Source organism: Acomys minous (assembly GCF_964271855.1).
Source record: "Acomys minous genome assembly, chromosome: 14".
Lineage (NCBI taxonomy): Eukaryota > Metazoa > Chordata > Mammalia > Rodentia > Muridae > Acomys > Acomys minous.
Window position 1 is genome coordinate 42,599,894 of NC_140496.1, and position 25,678 is coordinate 42,625,571.

At 49.5% G+C, this 25,678-nt stretch overlaps 1 protein-coding gene across 1 annotated transcript; it reads right to left on the reverse strand.

Moving 5' to 3' along the window:
- Positions 1–5,091: 5,091 nt before the first annotated feature.
- Positions 5,092–17,997, reverse strand: FARSA (phenylalanyl-tRNA synthetase subunit alpha). The gene is made up of 13 exons (XM_084756503.1): positions 17,808–17,997; positions 14,133–14,270; positions 13,948–14,046; positions 13,736–13,854; positions 11,004–11,096; positions 10,789–10,917; positions 10,592–10,707; positions 6,887–6,971; positions 6,704–6,803; positions 6,433–6,601; positions 6,264–6,341; positions 5,998–6,112; positions 5,092–5,460 (listed from the first exon to the last, which is right to left on the reverse strand). Exons 1-13 carry the CDS (start codon positions 17,952–17,954, stop codon positions 5,322–5,324), a joined length of 1,527 nt encoding a protein of 508 aa, XP_084612629.1. The 5' UTR covers positions 17,955–17,997; the 3' UTR covers positions 5,092–5,321.
- Between the last annotated feature and the right edge of the window lie 7,681 nt (positions 17,998–25,678).

Here is a 25,678-nt window from a genome sequence, read left to right on the forward strand (position 1 = left end):
CCAGGCTGGCCTCAAACTCACAGAGATCCACCTGCCTCTGCCTCCCAGGTGCTGGGATTAAAGGCGTGTGCCACTACCGCCCGGCCAAAAAAACATTTTCTTCCCCAAAGAAGTTTTTTCCAGGCAGGGTTTCTCTGTGTAACCTTGGCTGTCCTGGAACTCAGTCTGTTGACAGGCTGGCCTCGGAGCTGGGTTGTACCCAATCCCCCAAATGCTAGGCCTCAAGAGTGACACAGCTCCGAGCTGAATTAAAGATTCCTCTTGCATTTTACAGCAGTTTCGTGTGTTCTCTGATTCTTTTTTGGGGATCAGTCTGGGCGTAATACCAGAGTGCTGGGATTAAAGGCGAGAGCCAGCAACCAGCTCAAATTCTTTTGAAACAGGGTCCTACTATGTCCTGGCCTAGGACTCTGTAAACTAGGCTGGCCTGTAAACTCTCAGATCAGGTAGCCTCTGCCTTGGAATTCAAGGCAGGCATCACCATGGCTAGAGGCAGCCTGAATTTTTCACTTTTACTTAGGTACTGTGTATGACTGTAAACTACTTTTAGGCACCTGCCAGTAAAAGCCAGACAAGGACATCAGATCCCCTGCTTGTAAGCCTCCTGACATGGGTGTTGGGAACTGAATTCCTGTTCCCTGGTGCAATTTTTTTGTTTGAGACAGGGTTTCTCTGTGTAGCCTTTGCATCCTGGACTCGCTTTGTAGACCAGGCTGACCTCGAACTCAGATCCATCTGCCACTGCCTCCCAAGTGCTGGGATTAAAGGTGTGCGCCACCATGCCCTGCTCCCTGATGCTCTTAATTGATGAGCTGTGTGTTTTATTTTGATTGTTTCACATTTAGCCTATTTTGTGTGTGCATGTGCCACCCACATGTTGAAGTCAAGGGACAATTGTGGGAGTGCCTTATGGGTCACTGGGATGGAGTTCGGGTCATCAGACGACGCAAGTGCCTGTACCCACTGAGTCATCTGGAGGGACCTCCAAAATGTTTTTTTAATAAACTTTTTTATGTGTATGGGTGTCTTGCCTGCATATATTTCTGTACCACGTGGGCTCCTCATGCCCATAGAGGCCAGAAGAGGACTTCAGATCCCCTAAGACTGTTAGTACAATTATGAGTGCTTGAAATGAAGACTGGTCCTTTGGAAGAGCAAAAATGCTTAACCCCTGAGCCATCTCTTTAGTCCCCCTTTTTTTCGGGGTGTGTTTCCAGATAGGGTTTCTCTGTGTACCCATGACTGTCCTGGAACGCGCTTTGGAGACTAGGCTTGCCTGAAACTCAAGAGATTCACCTGCCTCTGCCTCCCGAGGGCTGGGATTAAAGGTGTGTACCACCACTGCGAGCTTCTTTTTTTGTTTGTTTTTGTTTGTAGAGACAGGGTTTCTCTGTGTAGCCTTGGCTGGCCTGGACTCACTTTGTAGACCAGGCTGGCCTCGAACTCACTGCGATCTGCCTGCCTCTGCCTCCCGAATGCTGAGATTAAAGGCGTGCGCCACCACGCCCGGCGAGCTTCTTTTTTTAATGCCACATCCCCAGAAGCCTTGGTCCTGCTCCCTGGCCGTGTGAGGGAATGAAGAAAAGACAGACACACAGTGAAACTGGGATCAGGTGAGGTTCTCTAGTGTTAGGACTGCAACCTGGAATCTCTGCTATGAATTAGGTACAACCCAGCTAGTCAGGTAGGCGGTATCAGTGGGTGAGCAATCTTAGTCTGTACACATCAGGAGAGGAAGCCAAGGTTGGTTGTCTTTGGGCACCACATTGATTATCCGTAAACAATCATACTGAGATGCTGGAAGAAAGCCTTGCCAGTACTCTAGAGCCTGGCCCATACAGGTAGTTGCCTGTGACCATGGCAAAATACACATTCAGACAGGACTACTCAGTCAGGGCTCCCTCTACTCCATATATACATTTGGGGAATTATATATGTAGCTATATGTATAGTTATATAAATATATTTCATTTATATTTGTGTTATATATACATTTGAGACAGGGTTTCTCTGTGTAGCCCTGGCTGTTCTGGAACTTGCTCTGTAGACCAGGCTGACCTCAAACTCAAGAGAGATCAGCTTGCCTCTGTCTCCCAAGTGCTGGGATTAAAAATGTGCACCACCACCACCCAGCTCCAAATATTTTCAAATAAGGCACTGTGTAGCTCAAGCTGGCCTGGAATTCAAAATGCAACTAGGCATGCCTGTAGCCCCACCCTTTGGATGCCTGTGGTAGGAGCATCTCCAGTCTCAGGCCAACTTGGACAAAATGGGCAGACCCGAACTCAAGGAAAAAAATTCAACTTAAAATACTAAGGCCAGCAACAGTTAGCATATGTCTGTGGTCCCTAATATTTGGATAATTAAAGCAAAATTGCTTAGCCCCAGGAGTTGAAGCCAGTCTGGCTCAAAAAAAGGGGGGGAGGGCGGGAAGATTAAGCCGGGTGTGGTGGCACACACCTTTAATCCCAGCATTTGGGAGGCAGAGGCAGTCAGATTGCTGAGAGTTCAAGGCCAGCCTTGTCTACAAAGCGAGTCCAGAGCAACCAAGGCTACACAGAGAAACCCTGTCTTGAAAGCTGCTAGAGTATTTGTCTAGACACACCATGGACTTGGTCACCAGCACAGAACCCACAAATGGGCAAATATGCTGGAAGAAGTGTGTGCAAAGGCCGAGACCAGCTCAGGATCTGCAGCACTGAAGAGGCTCTCTGGCAGGGAGGGACCTAGGAGAAGCCATGGACAGGACACCTCAATAGGAGCAAAGGCTACACTGTCACATTGTCCACATAAGAGAGACAGGCAGGAAGGTCCCAATCACACTGCATAACTCTTCTGAGCCGAGCTGTCAACTAAACTAGTACATATCTTGACACCTACATTCTGTGGAAAACTACTACGAATCTGCACTTTGCCATCAAAGCAACTGAAAAACTGAGTCTCTTTTATGTATTTTTGGTTTTTTTGAGACAGGGTTTCTCTGTGTAGCTCGCTGTCCTGGAACTGGCTCTGTAGATCAGGCTGGCCCAGAACAGAGATCCACCTGCCTCCCACATACTGATTAAAGGCATGTGTCACCAAATCTGGCTTAAAAACCGGCACTCTCAGCCAGGTGTGGTGGCACATGCTTTACTCCCAGCACTCGGGAGGCAGAGGCAGGCGGATTTCTAAATTCCAAGCCAGCCTGCTCTACAAAGAGAGCCCAGGACAATCAAGGCTACACAGAGAAACCCTGTCTTGAAATACAAAAAACAAAACAAAAACCTGGCACTCTCAAAATACATTTCCATTTTTACTACAGTGATAAAAATCTAATACACTGTTGTAAAAGTTGCTAGGATAAATATCTGGCAAATCCTTTTTTGTTTGTTTTTTTGTTTTTCGAGACAGGGTTTCTTTGTGTAGCCCTGGCTGTCCTGGTCTCGATTTGTAGACCAGGCTGGCCTCGAACTCACAGTGATCCGCCTGTCTCTGCCTCCCAAGTGCTGGGATTAAAGGCGTGCGCCACCACCGCCCGGCTTTTTTTTCTTTTTCAAGACAGGGTCTCTGTGTAACAGTCCTGGCTGTCCTGGACTCCCTTTGTAGACCAAACTGGCCTCCAACTCACAGCAACCCACCTGCCTCTGCCTCCCAAGTGCTAGGATTAAAGACATGCGCCACCAAGCCCGGCTCAGAGCCTAAAATTTATTGACAGGAGGCAACAAACTAAATGTTGCTCGGTGGTAGTGGCACGCACCTTTAATCCCAGCACTCAGGAGGCAGAGGCAGGTGGACCTCTGTGAGTTCAAGTACAGCCTGGTCTACACAGTGAGTCCAGGACAGCCAAGGCTACACAGAGAAACCCTGACTGGAAAAACCAATCAGCCAAACAAACAAAACCCAAGTATGGTAACATAAACCTATAATTTCAGTATTTGGGAGGCTAAGGCATAAAAATCTTAAATTTGGGGCCAACCTGGGATAAAGTGATACCCTATCTTGGGATGGGGGCAGGGAGGGAAACATTCATTTGCTTGATTTTTGTTTTGTTTGTAGACAGGGTTTCTCCATATAACGACAGCCCTAGCTGTCCTGGAACTCATATGTAAATCAGGCTGGCCTTGAACTCACAGAATCACAGAGCCCTGCCTCTGCCTCCCAAGTGCTGAGACTAAAAACATGCATCACCATGCCCAGCCCTAGTATTTTAAATTTTTATTCACTTATTATTTTTTAATGTTTGAGTGCTCTGTCTGCATGTACACCTGCATGCCAGAAGAGGGTATCAGATCCCTTTATAGATGGTTATGAATTACCATGTGGTTGTCCAGAATTGAACTCAGGACCTCTGGAAGAACAGCCAGTGCTAACTGCTGAGCCATCTCACCAGCCCTGGCATTAGTTTTTTGGTTTTGTTTTTAAATCCAGTATTCTGCCTGCCAGAAGAGGGCACCAGATCTCATTGTAGATGGTTGTGAGCCACCATGTGGCCGCTGGGAATTGAACTCAGGACCTCTGGAAGAGCAGCCAGTGCTTTTAATCTCTGAGCCATCTTTCCAGCCCCTAGATTTGATCTTTAGGGGGCAAGTAAAGAGCAACTTCTCACCCACAGCTACTTGCTCCCACCAACCACTAAGAGGAGGTGTTGGCAGCAGTGAGTGGTTAGTAAATGCTAGGGGCTAGGGGTGGCTCAGCCAGGAGAGCACTTGCAGCCTTAGAGATAAGAGATGTGCATTTATAACCCTGGAGTTGGAGCGATGAAGCAGGAAGGCCTTTGGAGCTTGCTTGTCAGGTAGCATGGCCTAACTGGTGAGTCCCCGGCCACGGAGAGTCCCCGACTCAAAGGCCATGGCTAGTGTTCCAGGATGAAACTGAAGACCTATAGCCCACACCTACCTGAGCAGACAATGCTGAATGGAGTCACGGACCTGGTTTGGGCTGACTGGACCCTCTTAGGACCACAGACCATGGGGGGCCCAAGCCATGACTCCCAAACCAGCACACCAGAAACCGTCTCCCAGTTTTCCATGCATGGCCCTGGGAGTGAGGTAAGGCCCACAAGTCACCTAATAAAATGAATGACAACAAGGAACCCTAACAAAAGGCAGCATGTGAGGAAAGTGCCCACTTTATTAGATAATAGCCGGCCTGCGGGACTCAAACTTACAAGCGCACTACGCGCAATAAAGGCCGGCACAAGACACCTGCTCCCAGTACTTAGGACCCTGCCCCTGGGGTGGGTGAGGCAGAGGGAGTGAGCTGGCCTCACAGAGGCCTTATATAGTAGAGGTCACCGCTGAGGGATGCGCAGGGACTGGACGGGATCTCTGGGGTACGCTGTATCATGCAGCCTCCTGTGTCTTTGGTGACCTGGGCTCAACATCTAGGCGGCACATGGGGCTGTCATACACCATCTGCAGGTTCACCTTGTGGCCCACCAGCTCTCGGATGTTATTGATGCCATATTTGATCATTGTTGGGCTGAGAGGGGAAGGAACAGAGGTTAGCTAGGTCAGAGCAGGCTATCTTCTCATTCTCAGAGGCTCCCATCTTTCTCCAAATGTCAAAGTCTTCCCCACAGTGAACAAGAGGCTGTACCATTGGCCCAATCACCTCCAAGCCCATCTCACTTTCCACTCACCCCTCTGTTCATGGTAAGTCTGGCCTCAGCCTTTACACTGGCCATGCCTTGTGCCTGGTACACCCTGCCAGACAGCTGTACTGCACCCTCCGCCTCTGTGGAGCCTTCCTCGATGTCCTAGTCTCCTAAGTCCTGCTTTGTCCTCTCTATGGCACTGATGCCCATCAGCATTCTGGCCTTCCGAGCTTCCTTACTGGCCGTGTTAGCCCCCTTCCTTCTGCACTAGGGCCCAGGCTGCACAGAATTGGGGGAATATGCCACAGGGCTCACAGCTCGAGCCAGGCACAGAACCTGGCCTTCCCACTAAAGAGCTGTCAGAGGAGTGAACAAGGGAATGAATCGATGGGATCACCCCACGTTCCATCCTAGACACTCACCGCTCCAGAGAGAGACCCCAAGCAATAACAGACACATTCTCGGGGAGCCCCATAGGCAGGAGCATCTCAGGGCGGAAGACCCCAGAGTTGCCAACTTCTACCCACTTCTTGAGACCTGTGGGGACAAGGAGGAGGCTAGAGTGCGCACACAGGTGACACTGCACACATAGACGGGACGTTGGGGTGGGAGCTTGGCACAGAGGGTGACGCGAGCCAAGTGTGAGGTCCCCCAGACCTCCCTCTGCACCCAGTCTCTCGTCCCTGACCTTGATGGTAGCTGAACACTTCCATGCTGGGCTCTGTGTAGGGGTTGTAGGCTGGCTTGAAGCGCAATTGGGTGATTCCTGTAGGGGTTGGCCAGGGCAGGATGATGATGCAGAGGCACCCTCCCAGGGTCCCCAAACACCACCTGACTGCACTGGCTTGCCTGCTCACCCAGCTTGGTGAAGAACTCCCTCAGTACACCCATGAGGTGGCCCAGGGTGAGCCCATGGTCAGCTATCACACCCTCGATCTGGTGGAACTCAGCCAGGTGCGTGGCATCCAGCGTCTCATTCCGAAACACACGGTCAATAGAGAAGTACTTGGCTGGTGTAAACGGCTTCTGGGGAGGAGAATTGATAGCCAGGCCAGGCCCGGCCCTGGCGAAGGTCAGAAGGGCTATAGGACAGCACTAACCACCCACCCTGCCCAGGCCAAGCTGCACCTTCTGGGCTAAACGGTGAAGGGCTCGGGCACTGGCTGCTGTGGTGTGTGTGCGAAGGAGGTTTTTCCGGGCCTCTTCCAGCTTCCAGGTGTACTTGTAGCTTGAAAAGAAAAAGCAGGAAGTCTGTCCTGTGGTCCTGGATCCCCAGCCTCCTGCCCCTCCCCAGCCCGCGTCCTGCCTCACCCCTGTGAGCCGTAGCCGCCCTGGGAGTGGGTCCGTTTCACCCGTTGGACATAGTCCATCGGGAGCTGCAGGGCCTCAGCTGGATCTAGGCAAGACAGAGGCATCTGGTCAGTGAGCATCTCTCAGAAGCCACTGCATGTCAGGCAGGCATGGCTCCAGGATCAGCAGGCAGGGGTACCTGGCACCGTTTATGACACTTCCTTTGTCATGCAGAGCCTCCATCCTCCATGCTTTCCTCTTCACTGTGTCAAAGCCCACGTTCCCCTCTGGCTCTGCTCTCTCCTCATTCCTACTTGGCCATTCTCTGTGACCGGTCACAGGGCCACCAGCTGACATTTCAGCCTCAGGACCTTTGCACTGGCCATGATCTCCAGCTGGAGGTTTCAGATAGTTCTTCCCTTTACGCCTTTGTTTTTGTTTTGTTTTGTTTTGTTTGAGACTGGATTTGACTATAGCTCTGGTGGGCCTGAAACTCACTTTGTAGATCAGGCTGGCCTTGAACTTAGATCCATCTGTCTCTACTTCCAGAATGCTGTTATTAAAGGTGTGTGCTCTGACACCAGCCTTGCTTAAGACTAAAGCCACATACCTCTGACTTCTATAGCCCTGTGGGCACACACTCGTGTCTCCAGGGGTTTTTTGTTTGTTTGTTTGTTTTAGCCCCTTGTCCCTGCTACACAGATTCCTTAGGAACTATCTAGTCAGGAAGTGGGTCTCCCTGGGGACAGGGACTTCTGTCCTACTTAGGGATGTGACTCATTTAGTTAAAAGCAATCTTGGCACTGAGGAGGACCTTCAGGGAGGCCTTGTCAAGAAATGTGTGACTTTTCCCCAATGCTTCCTGGAACCAAGGGCCTTCTCAGGTTTGGCAAGTGCTCTACCACTAAGATGCACCCCAAGTAGCAAATGAGCAAAACAATTCCTTCTTCCTTTTTGAACTTAAAGGTCCCCCTCACCCTTCTGAGTGCTGCTGAGCTACCACACCCACTTTAAGCATGTGAATCTTTGGGAATGTTAACAGCATAGTTTTGGTGCTTGAATAAGTCTTCAGCATGTACCAGCTGTGTAGCCCTGGGAAGTGATGTTCTTTCTGAGCCTCAGTTTCCTCAATTGTAAACAAGGGGCTAACAGAACCACTTCCTGTAGTTGGAAGGTTCACAACAATGGAGTAGAAGATGAATTTTGGGTACCATGACAACAGCAACATCACTGCTACTAAATTGGGCACCTAGGGAGCTCACCTGCTCACTTCCTAGTGGAGAAGACAGAAGATACAACACTAAAGAGCTGGCCTGTGGGAAGGGTCAGAGAAATTTGCCAGCATGTAGGAAACCCCAGGTTCCATCCCTAGCAGAAGCAACACACACACACACACACACACACACACACACACACACACAAACTAAATAACTAGTCATGGTGGCCCACACTTGTAATCCCATCATGCTGAAGGCTGAGGCAGGAAGACTGATATAAGTTCAAGGCCAACCTAAGCTACAGTGGAGGACTAGATAGAAGAGAAAGAAGGATGGGGGTGGAGGGGAGAACAGGAATCCCTGATCTAATTTCCTTCCTTTTGTTTCTTCTCCTCCTCCTCCTCCTCCTCCTTCTTCTTCTGTTTCTTCTTTAAAAAAAAATTATTTTATTTTATTTTATTTTATGTGCATTAATGTGAGGTGTCAGATCCCTTGGAACTGGAGTTACAGACAGTTGTGAGCTGTCATGTGGATGCTGGGAATTGAACCCAGGTCCTTTGGAAGAGCAGACAGTGCTCTTAACTACTGAGCCATCTCTCCAGCCCCTTTTTGTTTCTTCTTTGGCCACGGCTACTAACAAACCACAACCAACCTCCCTGAATGACCAACAACCACCAACCCCACCTATTGGAACCCTAGCATTTATTTTTTATATAATAAAAATATCCACCTGCCTCTGCCTCCCAAGTGCTGGGAATAAAGACGTGCGCCACCATGCCCAGCCCAGCCCAGCCCTAGCATTTATATTCCCTCTGAAAAGTTCCAGAATTCCAAATGTTACACAATGGCAGCAACTATCTGCAGCTGGCAAAGCCATGCCACCGCTAGAGCACAAGACAAATCACAGTCAGCTCCTGCAGACAGTCAGCAGCAGCCCCACAGTCCTATGCCTGGGATTAAAACGAAAACAGATTCTTATATTTCTGTGATTTTTTTAAAAAAATTACTTTAGTATAATTAATTCTAGTTCTATGATTTTAAAGAATCCAAAACTCCAGAGAACTCTGGGAAAAACAACAACCAACAAGAAGAAAAAGCGGAAGTGATGTGCCTTTCCAGAACTATCAACACATGCTTCTATTTAAAGATTTTTATTTATTTATTTATTTATTTTTGGTTTTTCAAGACAGGGTTTCTCTGTGTAGCCTTGGCTGGCCTGGACCCGCTTTGTAGACCAGGCTGGCCTCGAACTCACAGCGATCCACCTGCCTCTGCCTCCCGAGTGCTGGGATTAAAGGTGTGCGCCACCACACCCGGCTATTTAAAGATTTTTATTTTTCAGTTGTGTGTATGTCTGTGTGTCTGTGGGGGTATATGCACATGAGTTTCAGTGCCTGAGGAGCCCAGAAGGCATGAGATTCCTTGGAGTTGGAGTTAGAGGCTGTTGTGAACACCAAACATGGGTGCTGGGAACTAAACTAGGGTCCTCTGAAAAAGCATCAAGTGCTCTTTAGTTGCTAAGCCTTTTCTCCAACCCACGTACATGTTCAGTTTAGTGAAAAGGAGTCTGACCCAAATAAACCCTTGAGAATTTACATGAAGATGAGAGGGGGAAGGGGACGGAGTCAGGGTGGCTCTTGGACAGATAGAACTCAGGTTCCCAATTGTGCTAAGAAAATGCTGCACTGATGAACCACACTCCAGCCCTTAGGTGGCATTAAAAATCTGGGACATGAGGCCAGGTGGTGGCGATGCACACTCAGGAGCACTCGGGAGGCAGAGGCAGGCAGATCTCTGAGTTTGAAGGCAGCCTGGTCTACAAACCGAGTTCCAGGACAGCCAGGCCTACACAGAGAAACTGTCTCAAAAATAATAAATAAATAAATAAAGGAAGGAAGGAAGGAGAGAGAGAGAGAAGGAGGATGGAAGAAAGGAAGGAAAGGAAAAGAGGGGCTGGAGAGATGGCTCAGAGGTTAGGAGCACTATCTGCTCTTCCGAAGCTCCCGAGTTCAAATCCCAGCACCCACAAGGTGGCTCACAACCACCTGTAATGAGATCTGGTGCCTTCTTGTGGTGGGCAGGTACATGTATGGACAGAATACTGTATAAACAATAAATAAATCTAAAAAAAAAAAAAGAAAGAAAGAAAGAAAACATGCTAGGTGTGATGGCCCATGCCTGTAGCACCAACACTTGGGAGGCAGAAGCAGCAGGTAGATCTTTGTGAGTCTGAGGCCAGCCTGGTCTACATAGGACTTCCAGGACAGCCAATGAGGTTCTGAATATAATAAAGCTCTCCATGCATTGTAGCATATGCCTTTAAGTCTAGCCTTAGCAAGGCAGAGGCAGCGGAATCCTTGTGAGTCCAAGGCCAGCCTGTGTACATGAGGTCCAGGCCAGTCAAGGCCACACAGTGAACCCCTCTATGAAGTGAGGCATCTCTTCCGTAAAGCCGTACCCAGCCCCTGGACCTCTGCTACCACACTGGCCAGGCTCCCAGGCTACCCACCTCGCAGGAAGAAAGTGTCATGCTGGTCACGTGCTGGGTGCTGCTGAGGCTGGAAGAGTGCATCAAAGTTCCAGAAGGAGCTCTCAATGAAATTGTCCGTAGGCATCTCAGTGAACCTGCAGGAGACATGACTGCCTGGCCTGCCCGCCTGCCGGTGCCCAGCAGCTGCCACACCCCACCCCAGGCCACGTGCTCACCCCATCTCCAGGAAGATCTGTCGGAACTGCGAGCGGACCTTGAGCAAGGGATGCAGGTGGCCACCGTCTGGGAGGACGCCATGGGCAGAGAAGTTGTAAGGTTTGAAGGATCGGTCCCTCCAGGAGCCACTGTGGGGAGATTTGGGGTGCAAAGACATGAGGAGGGCTGCCTCCTCCTCCCCTTCCCCACACCCTTTCCCCTCTCCACCCCCTACCTGGAGATCATCTCCGCGCTAAGCTCCGCCTCCTGCTTGGACACACTGGTGCTGAAGGCCCTGCCCTTGCTTACCCAGTAGGTTTTCAGGATCCTGTACACAGAGGGAGAGAAGGGACAGTGCTGTCATCACTGCCTTGATCTTCCGCTGGGTGCAAATCCCAGAACCAAGCATCATCACTCTGGCTTAGGATGTTTGTTGTCGGTGCTGTGATGGATTTCATGTATCCCAGATGGACCTGGAGTTTGCTGTATAGTCTAGCATGACCTTGAATTGATCCTCCTGTGTCTGCCTTCTACAGGCTGCAACTACAGACCTATGTCACACCACGATTATGTGGCCCCAAGGATCAAATTCAGGGCTTAGTGCATACTAGTCACCTAAGCAACACCCCAAGAACCTGCTCTACTCATTTTTTTCTGGAGAGGATTAAGTTATATACTAAAGGCCGAGATTACAGGCTTTAGCCATTGCATCCCACAAACTGTCTTTACCTGCGGGTTTTTTTTTAAATTGTTGTTGTTGTTTGCTTTGTTTTGTTTTGCTTTTGACAGAGGGTCACCACGGAGCTCTGGTTGACTTGGAACTCCTATACAGACCAGACTGGCCTTAAGTTCACTGACCCTGTCCCTGCTACCTGTGCTGGGAATAAAGGCGCACACAACAGTGTGAGCTGCTTTTCTCTTGGTGGTGGTAGACATGAACCCTGGGGCCATGGGTGTGCCAGGCAAGTATCCTACAACCGAGCTAGACCAGTTTCTGTTTTTTTGTTTTTACGCTGTGTGGTTGTGTGACTGTAACGTGTGTGTGTGTGTGTGTGTGTGTGTGTGTGTGTGTGTGTGTGTGTGTGTGCGTGCCTCTGGAGGACAGGAGAAGGTGTCTGACCCTGGATCTGCTTCTAACACAGGTCCTGGAGCTAGCGTGGCGGGAGGTTGTAGCTGTCCGACCTGGGGGCAGGAACCTAACACAGGGGCTCTGGAAGAGCGCAAGAGCTCTTAACCACTGAGCCGTCTCTTCAGCCCCTCCAGCTTTTTAAGTTTCAAAAATAATTGTTCCATTCATTGATCTGTGTGTGTGCTTGTGTGTGTATAGGTGAGCATGTGCTTATATGTGAAGGTCAGAAAACAACTTGAAAAATCAGTTCTTGTGACGCCAGGCATGGTGCACGCCTTCAACCCCAGCACAAGGGAGGCAGAGGCAGGCAGATCACTGTGAGTTCATGACCAGCCTGGTCTACAAATTAAGTCCAGGATGGTCAAGGCTACACAGAGAAACCCTGTCATGAAAAGACCAAAAAAATAAAAACAAATAAATAAAACAAGGAGCTGGAAAGATGGCTCAGCAGTTAAGAGCACTGTCTGTTCTTCCAGAGGTCCTGAGTTCAATTCCCAGCAACCACATACATGATGGCTCACAACCATCTGTAATGTGATCTGATGCCCTCTCCTAGCGTGCAGCTGTACATGCAGATAGAGCACTCATATACATTAAATACATAAATAAATCTTTTTTAAAAAATGAAAGAAAAGAAAAAAGAAGTAAGTTCTTTCCTTCTTCCATGTGGGTCCCAGGGATGGCACTCACGTTATCAGGCCTAGTGACAAGTATTTCAGCACTGAGCTATTTTGATGGCCTCATTTTCTGTCTCCTCTTCTCCCACCCCCACCCCAAGACACGGCATCCCTGTGCAGCCCTGGCTGTCCTGGACTCTGTAGACCAGGCTGGCCTTCAGCTCACAGAGATCTGCCTGCCTCTGCCTCCCAGTGCTGGCATTAAAGGTGTGCACCACCATGCCCAATTTTTCTTTTCTTTTCTTCTTTTTTGTTGATCAGGTGTTTTACGTAGCCCAGACTGGCCTTGAACTCCAAACCTTCCTTGGTTCACTCTGCTCTGTCTATTGTCTTGACAGTGTCATTTGACCTTTTCCTATGGAGTCCCTGCCGTCCTACCTGTTCATGCCTCTATTCAGTCTACAAACACTGAGAATCTAATTTGCACCAAGGTCCATCCAAGTAATGATGCAAACAGATGGGCACGATGACACTGGCAACATATTGAGGGCTTATTTGGGGTTAGGATCTGTTTCACCACCACCCTATGAGAAGGTATTTTATAAGGAAGAAAGCAAGCTTTGGTTGTGAAAGGCTGGGTGAGTTGGCCAAGTTTACATAGCTAACAAGCTACAGAGCCGAGACTTCCACCAGTCTGGTAGCCCCCAATCCCAGGCTTTGAATGGTTTTGAGATAGGTTTCACTCTGTGGGCCAGGCTGGCCTGGAACTCACGATCACCTTGTCTCAGCTGCACAAGTATGCAGCACCTAATCTGGCTCAGCATGGTCTCACTTGAGTGACATAGGAGCAGAAATTTAATTGGCCGACTGCCTGGGAGGTCTACAGGATGCCATTCCTCAGCAGCAAGTGCAGCAAGAGCAAACTGCCTGAGCCCAGCACACACGCAGCTGGGTGTGGTGCTACTCCCAGCACTAGGGAGGCAGATCTCTGAAAATTTGAGGCTAGCCTGAACTACAAAGCAAGCACCAGGCTAGCCAGGGCTACATAAAGCAATCCTGTCTCAAAACCAAAGAGCCATACGATGGCCACAGTAACAGCTATGTGAAGGGGGTCAGGTGAAGACTGACAACAGCAGTAAGTGGATTTGGGTTAAGTGGCTCCCTCCCTTCCTCCTCACAGTACCACACAGGTAAAGGGGGCTAGCCTCGGCAGCCACTCACACTTCAGTCAGCAGCTTCCTCTTCCGGAGCTCATTCCTCTCCTTTTCAGTCAGCTTCTCAGCCTGGCCTGCCTGGACCAGCTGCAACCGCCTCTGTACGTCATCCTCTATACTGTCCACCTGCCACAGGACAAAGGGAGTGAGGGCTGGTGTCTGCCCTACTCACCCGCTATCTGCCTCCAGCCTGCTTGGCCATTTGCCTACAGGACTCACCACTCGGAACACCCGGGGCCCGTCGGCTGCACCCTTGTCCACGCGGATCCACTTGTTGGACATGGCCTTGCTGAAGCCCACCTTGCCGCTGGGCAGTCGCTAGGGAAGTGGGAGCGTGGTGAGTGCTGTCTTCCAGGGCCCACCTGCACCACACCCCCTCCCTGGACCCCAGCCCTGGGCCCTACCATGAGCTCACTTTGCACCAGGCCCTCGAGAGGGATGCTTCTAAACACGCGGGCCTCATGGCTGCCTTCCCGGGCAATCTCCTCTCCCTCGGGGGTCAGCTCCCAGCACTTGCTGGAACGAAGCTCAGCCTCAATGACCTGCAGGGACACGAGTGGCACATGCGTGTGTGGTGGTCAAAGCGCCTGCCCCCCACCTACAGCCCTGGGCCAGAGACTCAAAGACAGCCCCGAGCTGGAGCTGCCTCCGCGGTCAAGAGCATGTACTACGCTATGCCACACAGGGTGGCCCACAGCTACTTCCAACTCCAGTTCCAAGGACCTGACCTCTCCAGCTTCCTGGCGCATTTGCACAGGTGCGCATGTGCTTGCTGGCCAGAGGAAGCCGGTCAGCTGTCACGCTCTGTTACCCTCTACCTTATTTTCCTGAGAGGGTCTCTCAAGGCCGCTGGACCTCACCATTTCTCATCTGTGCTGGTCCAAGCACATCCACAACAACACTGGGCTAACAGGAGCTCCACTGGCCACGCTTAGCCATTGTTTTGTTGTTACTGTTGTTTTTCGAGATGCGGTTTCTCTATGTAGCCCTGGCTGACCTGGAACTAGCTCTGCACACCAGGCTGGCCTTCAACTCACAGAGATCTGTCTGCCTCTGCCTCCCTGAGTGCTGGGCCAGTCTGGTCTACAAAGTGAGTCCAGGACAGCCAGGGCTATCACACAAAGAAACCCTGTCTCGAAAAACCAAAAAATAAATAAATAAATAAAGGAAAGAACTTTTAGTCTGGTCTCATCCGGCCTGAAGGAGAAAGTGCTGAGTTGGGAGGCTGACATCATGTGGGTGGACCTTCTGTGACAGGAGAGTCAGGGAACCATCACTGTCTTTCTATCAGACATGGTGCTACCTCGCTCAAGAAACAGCTAGGTCTTTTAAGATGCATACAGACAACTGCCAAACTGAAGCGTGAATCATGCCCCCTGTTCCTAGCTTCTGGGTAGTCAGTGTCTTCCAAGGTTACATCCATCCAAGTGTAGATCTGCAGCTCGTATGAGGCCACATTTTCCTGTGGGAGAACTCATCCGTTCAGGTGTCGAGGTCAGTTACTGGGGGTGAGTATTTGTCACCACCTCTGCTGCCACTGTAGGAGCAACAGGCATGTCTTCTCCAGGTTAATTAGCTTCTCTGGGTCCTTAGTTTCCTTCTGTGTAACTTGTACAAGTCCACTGCTGTCTTCCTCCTACAGCCCCTTGAGACCCTCACTCTGACCTCTGACCCCTGCATCAAGCATGAACAGATTTATCTTTCTTTTTTTTTTTTTGCAACCCTGAAGTGCTAGGATTAAAGGCATGTACCACCATGCCTGACTCAGATTTATCTTTCTTTCTCTCCCCTTTTCCCTTCTACTTCTGTTTTTTTTTTTTTTAAGATTTATTTATTTATTATGTATACAGTGTGCTCGAAGCATGTACCTGCAGGCCAGAAGAGGGCACCAGATTTCATTATAGATGGTTGTGAGCCACCATGTGGTTGCGGGAATTGAACTCAGGACCTTTGGAAGAACACTGTCTAGTGCTTTTCACCTCTGAGCCATCTCTCCAGCCCTCCCTTCTACTTCTTATAGGTTTCTCATTTATTTAGATATTTATTTTTAAGGTAGGTTTCACTAGGTGGTCCTAGAATAGCCTATTGTAGAACTCACCATGTAAACCTGGTCTTGAACTCACAGAAACCCACCTGCCTCTGTTTACAGAGTACTGAGGTCAAAGGCATGAGCCACCCCCACCCTGCCCACCAAACGATAGCTTTCTTTCAAATGTTATTAAGTGTGTGGGCGTGGGGAGCTAGTTCTTGCCTTCCACCTTGTTGAGGAGAATCTTTTATTCTTGGCTATGCTGCACACTCCAGGGCCAAGAGCTTCCTGCTGGTTCTCTTGTCTCCGCCTTGCTTCTCACCTAGGGGTGAGGATGGGACTACAGGGGTGCAAGGATTGCACACAAGCTGTCAGGCTAGTGTGGCAAAAGCCTTGGCCCGATGATGGCCACATCCCTGGCCCCTAAGCCATACTCCTGGCCTGGCCTGACTACTGAGGACCCTGGAACTGTAGTAGGTACAACTAGTGATGCTGAAGGGTCACCTACCTGCACTGATCAGCATTCGTCTTATGCACAACCTAAAAACAATGTTGTCATCATCCTAAGCTGGTGGCAAGGGCTACAAGACAACGCCGAGGCCAGAGAACAGAAGAGCCTCAAAACCTGGCCTCCTGCATCCTGCTTCCTGGCTGGTCTACAAAGCCTTCATCATCTTTCCTATCTTCACAGTCCATTTGGCAATGTTGGAAGGATGGGCTTCCTCCCTGCTCTGCCCCTTGCCCTGACTCTCTGCTCCGCCCCCTTGCCCGGACTCTGGTCACCTGTCTCCCCTCCCCATGCCCTCCAGCTTGGGATGTGCCAGCATCAGTCCTCAGCCTCAGCCCCACCCCAGCTCTCAGTTTAGCCTGGCAGGCCTTCTGAAAAATAATCAGAGAATACAATCTGGCTGGCTACGAGACCTAATAATGGTTCTCCATTATTCTTGTGAAATAAAGACATACAAAGCAGGCTGTGCATGGTGCTAAAAGCCTGTAATCTCAGCTGTTTGGGAACCTGAGGCAAGATGGAAAGCCAAGGCCAGCAAGGCCACCAAGGCCAGCCGGGACAGCAAGAGCCTGTTTTTCTTTTTCTTTTTCTTTTTCTTTTTTCTTTTTTCTTTCGTTTTTTCAGACAGGGTTTCTCTGTGTAGCCTTGGCTGTCCTGGACTTGCTGTATAGACCACACACCCCCACACACACACACACACAAAGTTTTTTAAGGTAAAATCTGGGCCGGAGAGGTGATTCAGTGGTTAAGAGCATTAGCTCTTGTAGAGAAACCAGTTTCAATTCCAGCACCACATGGATGCTCACAACCATCTGTAACTTAAGGTCCCAACCTCTTCTGGCCTCCTCCAGTATGTGGTGCACATAAACTCAGGCAGGCACACACATACACACATAAAAATAATAAGCGATTCTGAGGGAGGAGTGAGTGAGTGAGTGAGTGTGTGTGTGTGTGTGTGTGTGTGTGTGTGTGTGTGTGTGTGTGTGTGTGTGTTAACGGTGTGAGCCTTTTATCTCAGCCCTCTAAAGGCAAGTGGATCTCTGTATACGGGAGGCCAGTCTGGTCCAGACAGCAATTTCCAGGACAGTCTGGAGCTCTATCTCAATGGCACAACTTTTGCTTTGCATGCAGGAGGCCCTAATATAGAAAGAACAGGGGATGAGGGAACTTACAAAACCATGTCATTCCTCCCTGATGGTCTCTGCGGCCTGGAATCCCGATCCCAATGCCCTGCCACTGACGTCTCGAGTCCCATCGTTTTCCTCCATCGGATCCTGGCTCTCTGTCCCCCGCAACACTAAGTCAACTGTCACAGCTCTGAGCCCTCGCATCGTCTCTGGTCATTTGCGCCTCCCCATTTCGGGACAGCAACCTCGTCTTCTCACAGCCCTACAGGCGCCATGCTTTCGCCTTAACAGACATTAGTCTCTTGAGGAACATACTGTTTCAAACTTCCCACCGGCACCCCCCACAGTGCACCAACCAGTAATTTTCCCCAGCCGGCCATGATGGGGTATAAAAGCGAGGCCGTGCTGGACTCACCTCACCCAGAGCCTGGAGGCTCTTCACCGCGCCCACCACCACCTGGTGCTCCACGCCCAGCTCCGTAGCCAACTCTGCGCTGTCCAGGCCGCCATCAGCTGTCGCCAGCCGCCCGAGCAACAGCTCCAACACAGGATTGTCGGCCATGGCTGCTCCCAGCGTGCTTGGCGTGTGCAGGCCGCCGTAGCGACTAGGGAACCGGAACCGGAACTCGCGAGAGACTATTAGTCGCCATTTTTAATGTGGCGCACAGTGCGAATTGGGAGCTGGATGTCGCCATCTTAAGTGTGGCAATTAATTCTCAAAGGAGCCTGAGGGATTAAGGACACTGTATATAGTTTGGCCCCAGTGACATTTAGTTAACTAGTGAGGTAAATCTGAGGTAGTTTTTTTGGTTTGTTTGTTTGTTTTGTTTTGAGGGACAGGGTTTCTCTGTGTAGCCTTGGCTATCCTGGACTCATTTTGTAGACCAGGGTGGCTTCGAAACTCAGCGTTCCACCTGCCTCTGCCTCCCGACTGCTGGGATTAAAGGCATGCGCCACCACCACCCAGGCCTTGTTTTATATCTTGAGACAGGTATTATCTAGCGGAGGCTAGTCTTGAACTGCTAATCTCCTGCCTACATCGCCCAAATGCTAGGTTTACAAACACTAAAAGGCCTAATTGAAATTAATTCTATCGTTCCCTTCTCCGCCTCAATTTTCTTTTCTTTCTTTCTTTCTTTTTTTTTTTTTAAGATTTATTTATTATGTATACAATATTATTCTACGGCAAGTCAGAAGAGGGCACCAGATCTTATTATAGATGGTTGTGAGCCACCATGTGGTTGCTGGGAATTGAACTCGGGACCTCTGGAAGAGCAGCCAGTGCTCCTAACCACTGAGCCACTTCTCCAGCCCCGCCCCTCCTCCCCCACCAGTGTTCTTGCAGCCACCACCAGCAGGCTTAGATCGCTGCCACCTTTCAAGAATTCTCTCTTACCCGGAGAGAACGGGTGGCAGGTTTCAGGCACGGTCATTCTGCTGTTGTTTTTAGATGTAGTCACTTTATTTAATGTGTGCGTGTTTTGTCTGTATATATGTCTGTGCACTGCTTTTGTGCACAGTGGCCTCACAGGTCAGAAGATAACATCAGATCACGTGGGACTGAAGTTATGGCTTGTGACTGAAACATAGTCCTCTGCAAGAGGACTTACAGCTTAGTGCTTTTTGTTTGTTTTTTGAGATATGGTTTCTCCAATGTAACCTTGGCTGTCCTGGACTCACTTTGTAGACCAGGCTGGCCTCACAGAGATCCACCTACCTCTGTCTCCTGAATGCTGGGAGTAAAGGCTTGCACTACCACTCAGGGCTACAGTTTAACACTGAACACTTAACAAGTGCTCTTAAGATCTGAGCCATCTTTACAATGCCCCACCCTGATGATGTTAACTTCTTTTACATTTTCAAAAGGAATCTTAGTAGGGACCCTGCCTGTTTAGGGAAGAGGGGCTCACTTAGGAAGAGTTGCAGAATCTGCTGGCCTGCACGGAGTACTTCAGGTTTTTTAATATCTCCCTAAAAGCCAGGCGGTGGTAGCTCACGCCTTTAAACCTGTTACTTGGGAGGCAGAGGCAGATGAGAGTTTACGGCCAGCTTTGGTCTACTGAGTGAGTTCTGAGGGCCACAAAGAGAAACCCTGTCTTGAAAAACAAACAAATTGCTCTTTGGGGCCTGAGCTGGAGAAATGGCTCAGAGATTAAAACCAATGGCCACTCTTCCAGAGGGCCCAGGTTCAGCTCCCAGCACCCACATGGTGGCTCACAGCCATCTGTCACTTCAATCTCTGGGGATCTGGTGCTCTCAGAAGTCACAAGAAGCCAGACGTGGTAGCGCATACCTGTAATCCCAGCACTTGGGAGGGAGAGGCAGGTGGATCATTGAGAGTTCAAGGCCAGCCTGGTCTATGAAGGGAGTCCAGGACAGCCAAGGCTATACAGAGAAACCCTGTCTCAAAAAGCCAAAAAAGAAAAAAGAAAAAAAAGTCAGAAGAAGGTTCTTGATCCTATATAGCCGGGTATATATAAGGAGGCCGTATGCTCAGAGGTTAAAGGTACTTACTGCTTTACAAGAGCTGCGGGAACCACTTCATTTATGATTACCTAGCATACGGTATCCACAAAGCTGTCAAAGCCTTAGATATGCACCATGCCCAACGTTGAGTGCTTACACTAACCCATGACAGACACCCTTTTGTGCTGTGCACACCAACCAAACTGAAGTTGGCAACAAGAAACTAGCTAAGGGGGCAAGGGTAGTGCAAGTTTTGGTTTCTTTAAAAACTCAGTTATAGCCAGGCAGTGGTGGCACACGCCTCTAATCCCAGCACTTGGGAGGCAGAGGCAGGCAGATCTCTGTGAGTTTGAGGCCAGCCTGGTCTACAGAGTGAGTTCCAGAACAGCCAGGGCTGTTGCACAGAGAAGCCCTGTCTCGAACACACAAAAAAACCAAAACTCATACGTGTTATGTAAACATGTTTTTGTTTTAATCTCAAGTGTGGGATATGGGGCTGCCTTAGTTTATCCAAAGCTGATAATTGCCTCCCGAGCCATACACGGTCTTTGCCAGCGGCAGATGGTTTAATTCTGAGGACTCTGAGAGGGCATAAATATCAGAGCCCAGAGAAAGAAAGGGACGCTTCAAGAGCACACTTTGAGGAGTTGGTCAGAGGAGAAAGAGCGCTGCTGCATTTGCTGTTTGCGGGTTAGCTGGACTGCTGGACATCCTGACAAGGGAGATTGGTATTGCCCCCAAAGAACCAGCTAGAAGTAGCTAAAGAGAACTCTGCCACCTCTCCCCACTAACCTTCTTTCTTACCTAGGCATTAGGAGGAATAAGGGGTGGAGAAGGAAGAAACAAAGAGGCATAAAGAACAAATAAGCTGGCTACAAACAATACACGCTACAGGCAGGCATCTGTAAAACTGATGGAGGGGGATGTCCTGTGAAGCCGGCGGGTTGCAGTTGTGTAGTCAAGGACCATGGCAAAGAATCTCAGCCCAACAATGTCCTCAAAGAGCATTTCAGTGGGAGGGACAAATGGACAAAATCTCAGGGTTGCTGTGGCTTGGGACAAAGGTACTTGTGGCCAAGCCTGACAACCTGAGACCCATCCCTTGGACACACAAAATTTCCTCTGACCTCCACACACATATGCTGTGATGCATATGTACACACACATTGGTCTAACTAGATAAAATGTTGAAAATATGATTGAACATTTAGGTTCAGCTGGGTGTGGTAGCGCACGCCTGTAATCCCAGCACTCGGGAGGCAGAGGCAGGTGGATCACTGTGAGTTTGAGGCCAGCCTGGTCTACAAAGTGAGTCCAGGACGACAGCCAACGCTACACAGAGAAACCCTGCCTCAACAGAACAAAATAAAACCCCAAAACAGCCATGCTTTGAGGCTGGAGAAATGGACTGGTGGTTAAGAGCACTGGTCACTCTTTCAGAAGACTCAGGTTTGGTAAAGAGGGCTGGGTAATAGTAGAGCATTAACTTAACATTTAGAAAAACAAACAAACAAACAAACAAACCAAGCAAAACAAAAATCAGAGTAACACTTGAAAGGGCAGGACATGAGGCCAGAATCTCGAAGCCAGTCCTGGCAACTTAGTAAGACCCACATCTCAAAATAAATAAAAATAAAAATAAAAAGTAGCCAGGCATGGAGGCACACATCTTTAATCCCAGCACTCGGGAGGCAGAGGCAGGCGGATCGCTGTGAGTTCGAGGCCAGCCTAGTCTACAAAGGGAGTCCAGGACAGCCAAGACTACACAGAGAAACCCTATCTCAAAAAACCAAAATAAATAAATAAATAAATGAAATACATACAAATTTTGTTTTGTTGGGCCCACGCTTGAATACATACTATACCACGGTATTAGGACCAAGATTTGTAATAGGTGGTTTCTAATGTGGAGGTCTGCCATTTATGTTATGCTTGACATATTAAATTGGTTAAATATTCAACTACTTAATATTTCTGTCCCTCAGTTTTCCTGACTGGTGTGAGTGAGCCCACTTTGTTGCAAGACGTGATGCTGTGTCAACCTACACACACAGTACTTGGTAACAGTGACTTACGTGTGGACTAAGCCTTGGACATTTTGTTTTCTAGTGTAGGGATGGAGCCCAGAACTCATCTTTGCTGACGTACACCCCCAGTCCTCAGACACTCTCATGGATATTGTTCCAGCCATTTCTAGTACTCCCTAATCTCAGCCCTGTAATGAAGTCCTGTATTTAGGCTTCATTGCCTTAGGCCTCCTTTCTCCTCAGTTTCAAAATACCTCCCCCTCCCCAAGGCTTTTATTTTTCTTTTGTGACAGGGTCTCACCGTGTAACCCAGGCTGACCTGGAGCACACTATGTAGACCACTAGGCTGGACTGGAACTCACCGAATCCTCTAGAATTCCTGCCCTCTCAGTGCTGGGATTAAAGGTGTGCTACCATACCTGCTTTTCAAAAAAGTGAGGATCGTGTGTGTACTACAGCACGTGTGCGGAAGTCAGAGGACAAGTTTGAGAAGTCAGTTATGAGCTGGGCATGGTGGTGTACACCTGTTATGCCAGCATTTGGGAGGCAGAGGCAGGTGGATCACTGTGAGTTCAAGACCAGCCTGGTCTAGAAGCAAGTCCAGGACAGCCAAGATAGCACAAAAGAAACTCTGTCTCAAAAGACTAAAAAGAAAAAGAAAAAAGGAGCTGGAGAGGTGGCTCAGTAGTAAGAGCACTGGCTGCTCTTCCTGAGGTCCTGAGTTCAATTCCCAGCACCCACATGGGGCTCACAACCGCCTATAATGGGATCTGATGCCCTCTTCTGGCCTGCAGATATACAGGGAGACAGAACATTCATATACATAAACAAATAAATCTTAAAGAAAAAAAAAAAAAAGGAAAGAGCTGGAGAGATGGCTCAGAGGTTAAGAGCACTGACTGCTCTTCCAAGGGTCATGAATGAGTTCAATTCCCAGCAACCACATGGTGGTTCACAACCATCTATAATGAGATCTGGCATGCAGGTAGAACACTGTATACATACATAAATAAATAAATCTTTAAAAAGAAAGAAAGAAAGAAAATCAGTTCTTGGGGCTGGAAAGACAGCTCAGTGGTTAATAACAGCACTGTCTGCTCTTCCAGAGGTCCTGAGTTCAATTCCCCACAACCACATGGTGGCTCACGGCCATCTATAATGTGATCTGATGCCCTCTTCTGGTGTGCAGGTGTACATGCAAATACAGTACTCCTATACAATAAATAAAATCTTTAAAAAAAAAAAGAAAGAAAGAAAGCAATCGTTCTTGCCTTTCACCTTAACTGAGGTAGAGTCTCTCTTGTTCTTTTTTGCTGCTGGGTTGTCCAGCTTCGGCGTCACTTTCCTGTCCCCGTTCCCTATCCTGCTGTTGCCGCGCTGGTTTTACAGATACACAGGGCCACGTTCAGCTTGGTGTTTTACCTGCATGCATGTCACTGTACCACCTGCATGTCTGATGCCCACAGAAGACTACTTCAGGCCCTTCTGGGACTGCAGCTACAGACGGTTTTGAAACTTCACATGGGTGCAAAGAACAGAACTGGGGTCGTTTGGGAAAGCAGCCAGTGCACTTAACCACTAGGCCAGCTCTCAAGGCCCCATCCCGTTTCTTATGTGTTTTCTGCAATTGAATTTGGGTCCTCAGGCTTGCCTGGTTAGCACTTTTATTTACTGAACCATATCCCTGGTGCCTTTCTTCTTCTTCTACTACTACTACTTCTTCTTCTTCTTCTTCTTCCTCTTCTTCTTTTTTGAGACAGGGTTTCTCTGTGTAGCCTTGGCTGTCCTAGACTCCCTTTGTAGACCAGGCTGCCCTAGAACTCACAGCGATCTGCCTGCCTCTGCCTCCTGAGTACTGGCATTAAAAGCGTGCACCACCACACCCGGCCCTCATCTTCTTTTTAAATATTTTCTTGTTTGTTTCACTATGCTGGCCTGAAACTCACTGTATAGACGAGGCTGGCCACAAACTCATAGAGATCTACCTGTCTCTGTCTCTTGAAGTGTGTGTGTGTGTGTGTGTGTGCACACGCACGTGCGTGTGTCTGTGTGTCCCCACTGCTGGGCCTCACCTCACTTCCTGGTACACATGCACACCCCATGTGGACATCTGCACAGGGAGCCACTAGAGTTGAACTTGTACACCGCCTGACATGGCAGCTGAGGACTGAACTTGGGTCCCCCTGGAAAGCAGCCCGAGCTCCTAAACCATCTCTCCAGTCCCCCTATTTCATTGTATTGAGCCAGGGTCTCCTGTACCCCAGGCTGGCCTCGAACTCACTATGAAGCTGAGTGTGACCTTAAACGTTTGGATCCAACCTCTTGAGTGTGTAAAGCAGAAGGCATCAAGCACGCATGTCAGCAGCACAGGACAGGAGTGAGGGTCAGTCACACACAGGTCTGTCTAGCGCACTCAGGACTTGGGTGTCCTCCAGAGGGACATAAATCAGCAATGCTTAATTCTGTACACTGCCTGGTGTGTGTGTGTGTGTGTGTGTGTGTGTGTGTGTGTGTGTGTGTGTGTGTTGGAGCCCCTCAAGGGTCATTACTCACTGCTGAGTTCCTCTCCCTGACAAGGAAGCCTTCCATTTTTTGTAAGGATTCCTTCAGTGCAGTCCAGTCTGTCCCAGTGTTCCCATTTCCTTGGTTTGGCAATGCCTCCCATCCCCCATGCCCACAGGTGCTGTCCTTCCTCCTAGCAGCAAGCAGGGAGCTGGCCACAGTCACAAGACTTGTCAGAGGACTCCAGATCCAAGGGTCCTGGTTATTTCCCTGAGAACTCTATCACCATAGCCATCTGTGTCCTTTCTCCTCCTCAAACGACACCCCATGTCTTCTGCCTGCAGCCGTTTAATTGCAAAAGCCAAGTCGTTTGTGGGAGACCACAGAGAAGTGACCCCTTTCATTTCCCAGCTGAGTTAAAAAAAAAAAAAAGATAACCCTACTTCTAACCCGAGGAAACCCGCTTACGGTCACACCTTTGAGACCTTTCTGTTTCCTGCCCTCCAGCCGTGGCTAGCCCTAAAAGGTTTCATTAAAAGCATTTCTGCCATATATAGCTCAGGGTTACCCCCTGTTGGCTTCTGTGATTTCGGAGAAGCGAAGCGACTTGTATCATGTCACACAGTAGTCTGACAGGCTGCCAGAGCACTCCGGGACAGAAGGACAAAGCTGGTACTTTCTCTACTGTCCTGAACAGCTGTGGCAACCAGGAGCAAGCAAGACCCCAAGGATCCTGGCTCTTGACCTTATCCTGAACAGGAAAGGCTCGCCCCATCGAGTGGGCGTTCCCTGAGTGCAGGATAGATGGAAAAATGAAAGTGGCAAAGAAGCCTTGCTTCGCCCCTCTGGCCAGAGATGACGGGGAAAGGACGAAGCTGAAGCCAGTCCCGGCCCCACACGGTAGTCACCTGGCGGGGCTCGCGCGGATTCTTTAAACGATTCAAAGGAGAGCTGGGGGGGGGGGGGGGGGGACACGACTCTCACCAGCAAGGGCGGGGCTGGAGCTGAGGCCGAGTCACGTGACTGTGCTTGAGTGGGCTCACGGCCCCCACCCGACCAGGGGGCGTCCCCCACAACGCGTGGTCGACCCTCATTGGCCCATGGTGCGACCAATAGAAATCGGCCATCTGGGATCCCAGCGTTCCGAGCCACAGCCTAACGTGCTGAGCCGACTAGGATGCAATGAGAAGGGGCAGCTGTGGGTCTAAACCAATCAAAAGGGCCGAGGGGCGGGCTCAGCGGCCGTGTCAGGTTGGGGTGAGAGGTGTGTGAATATAAATGGGAGCAGCGG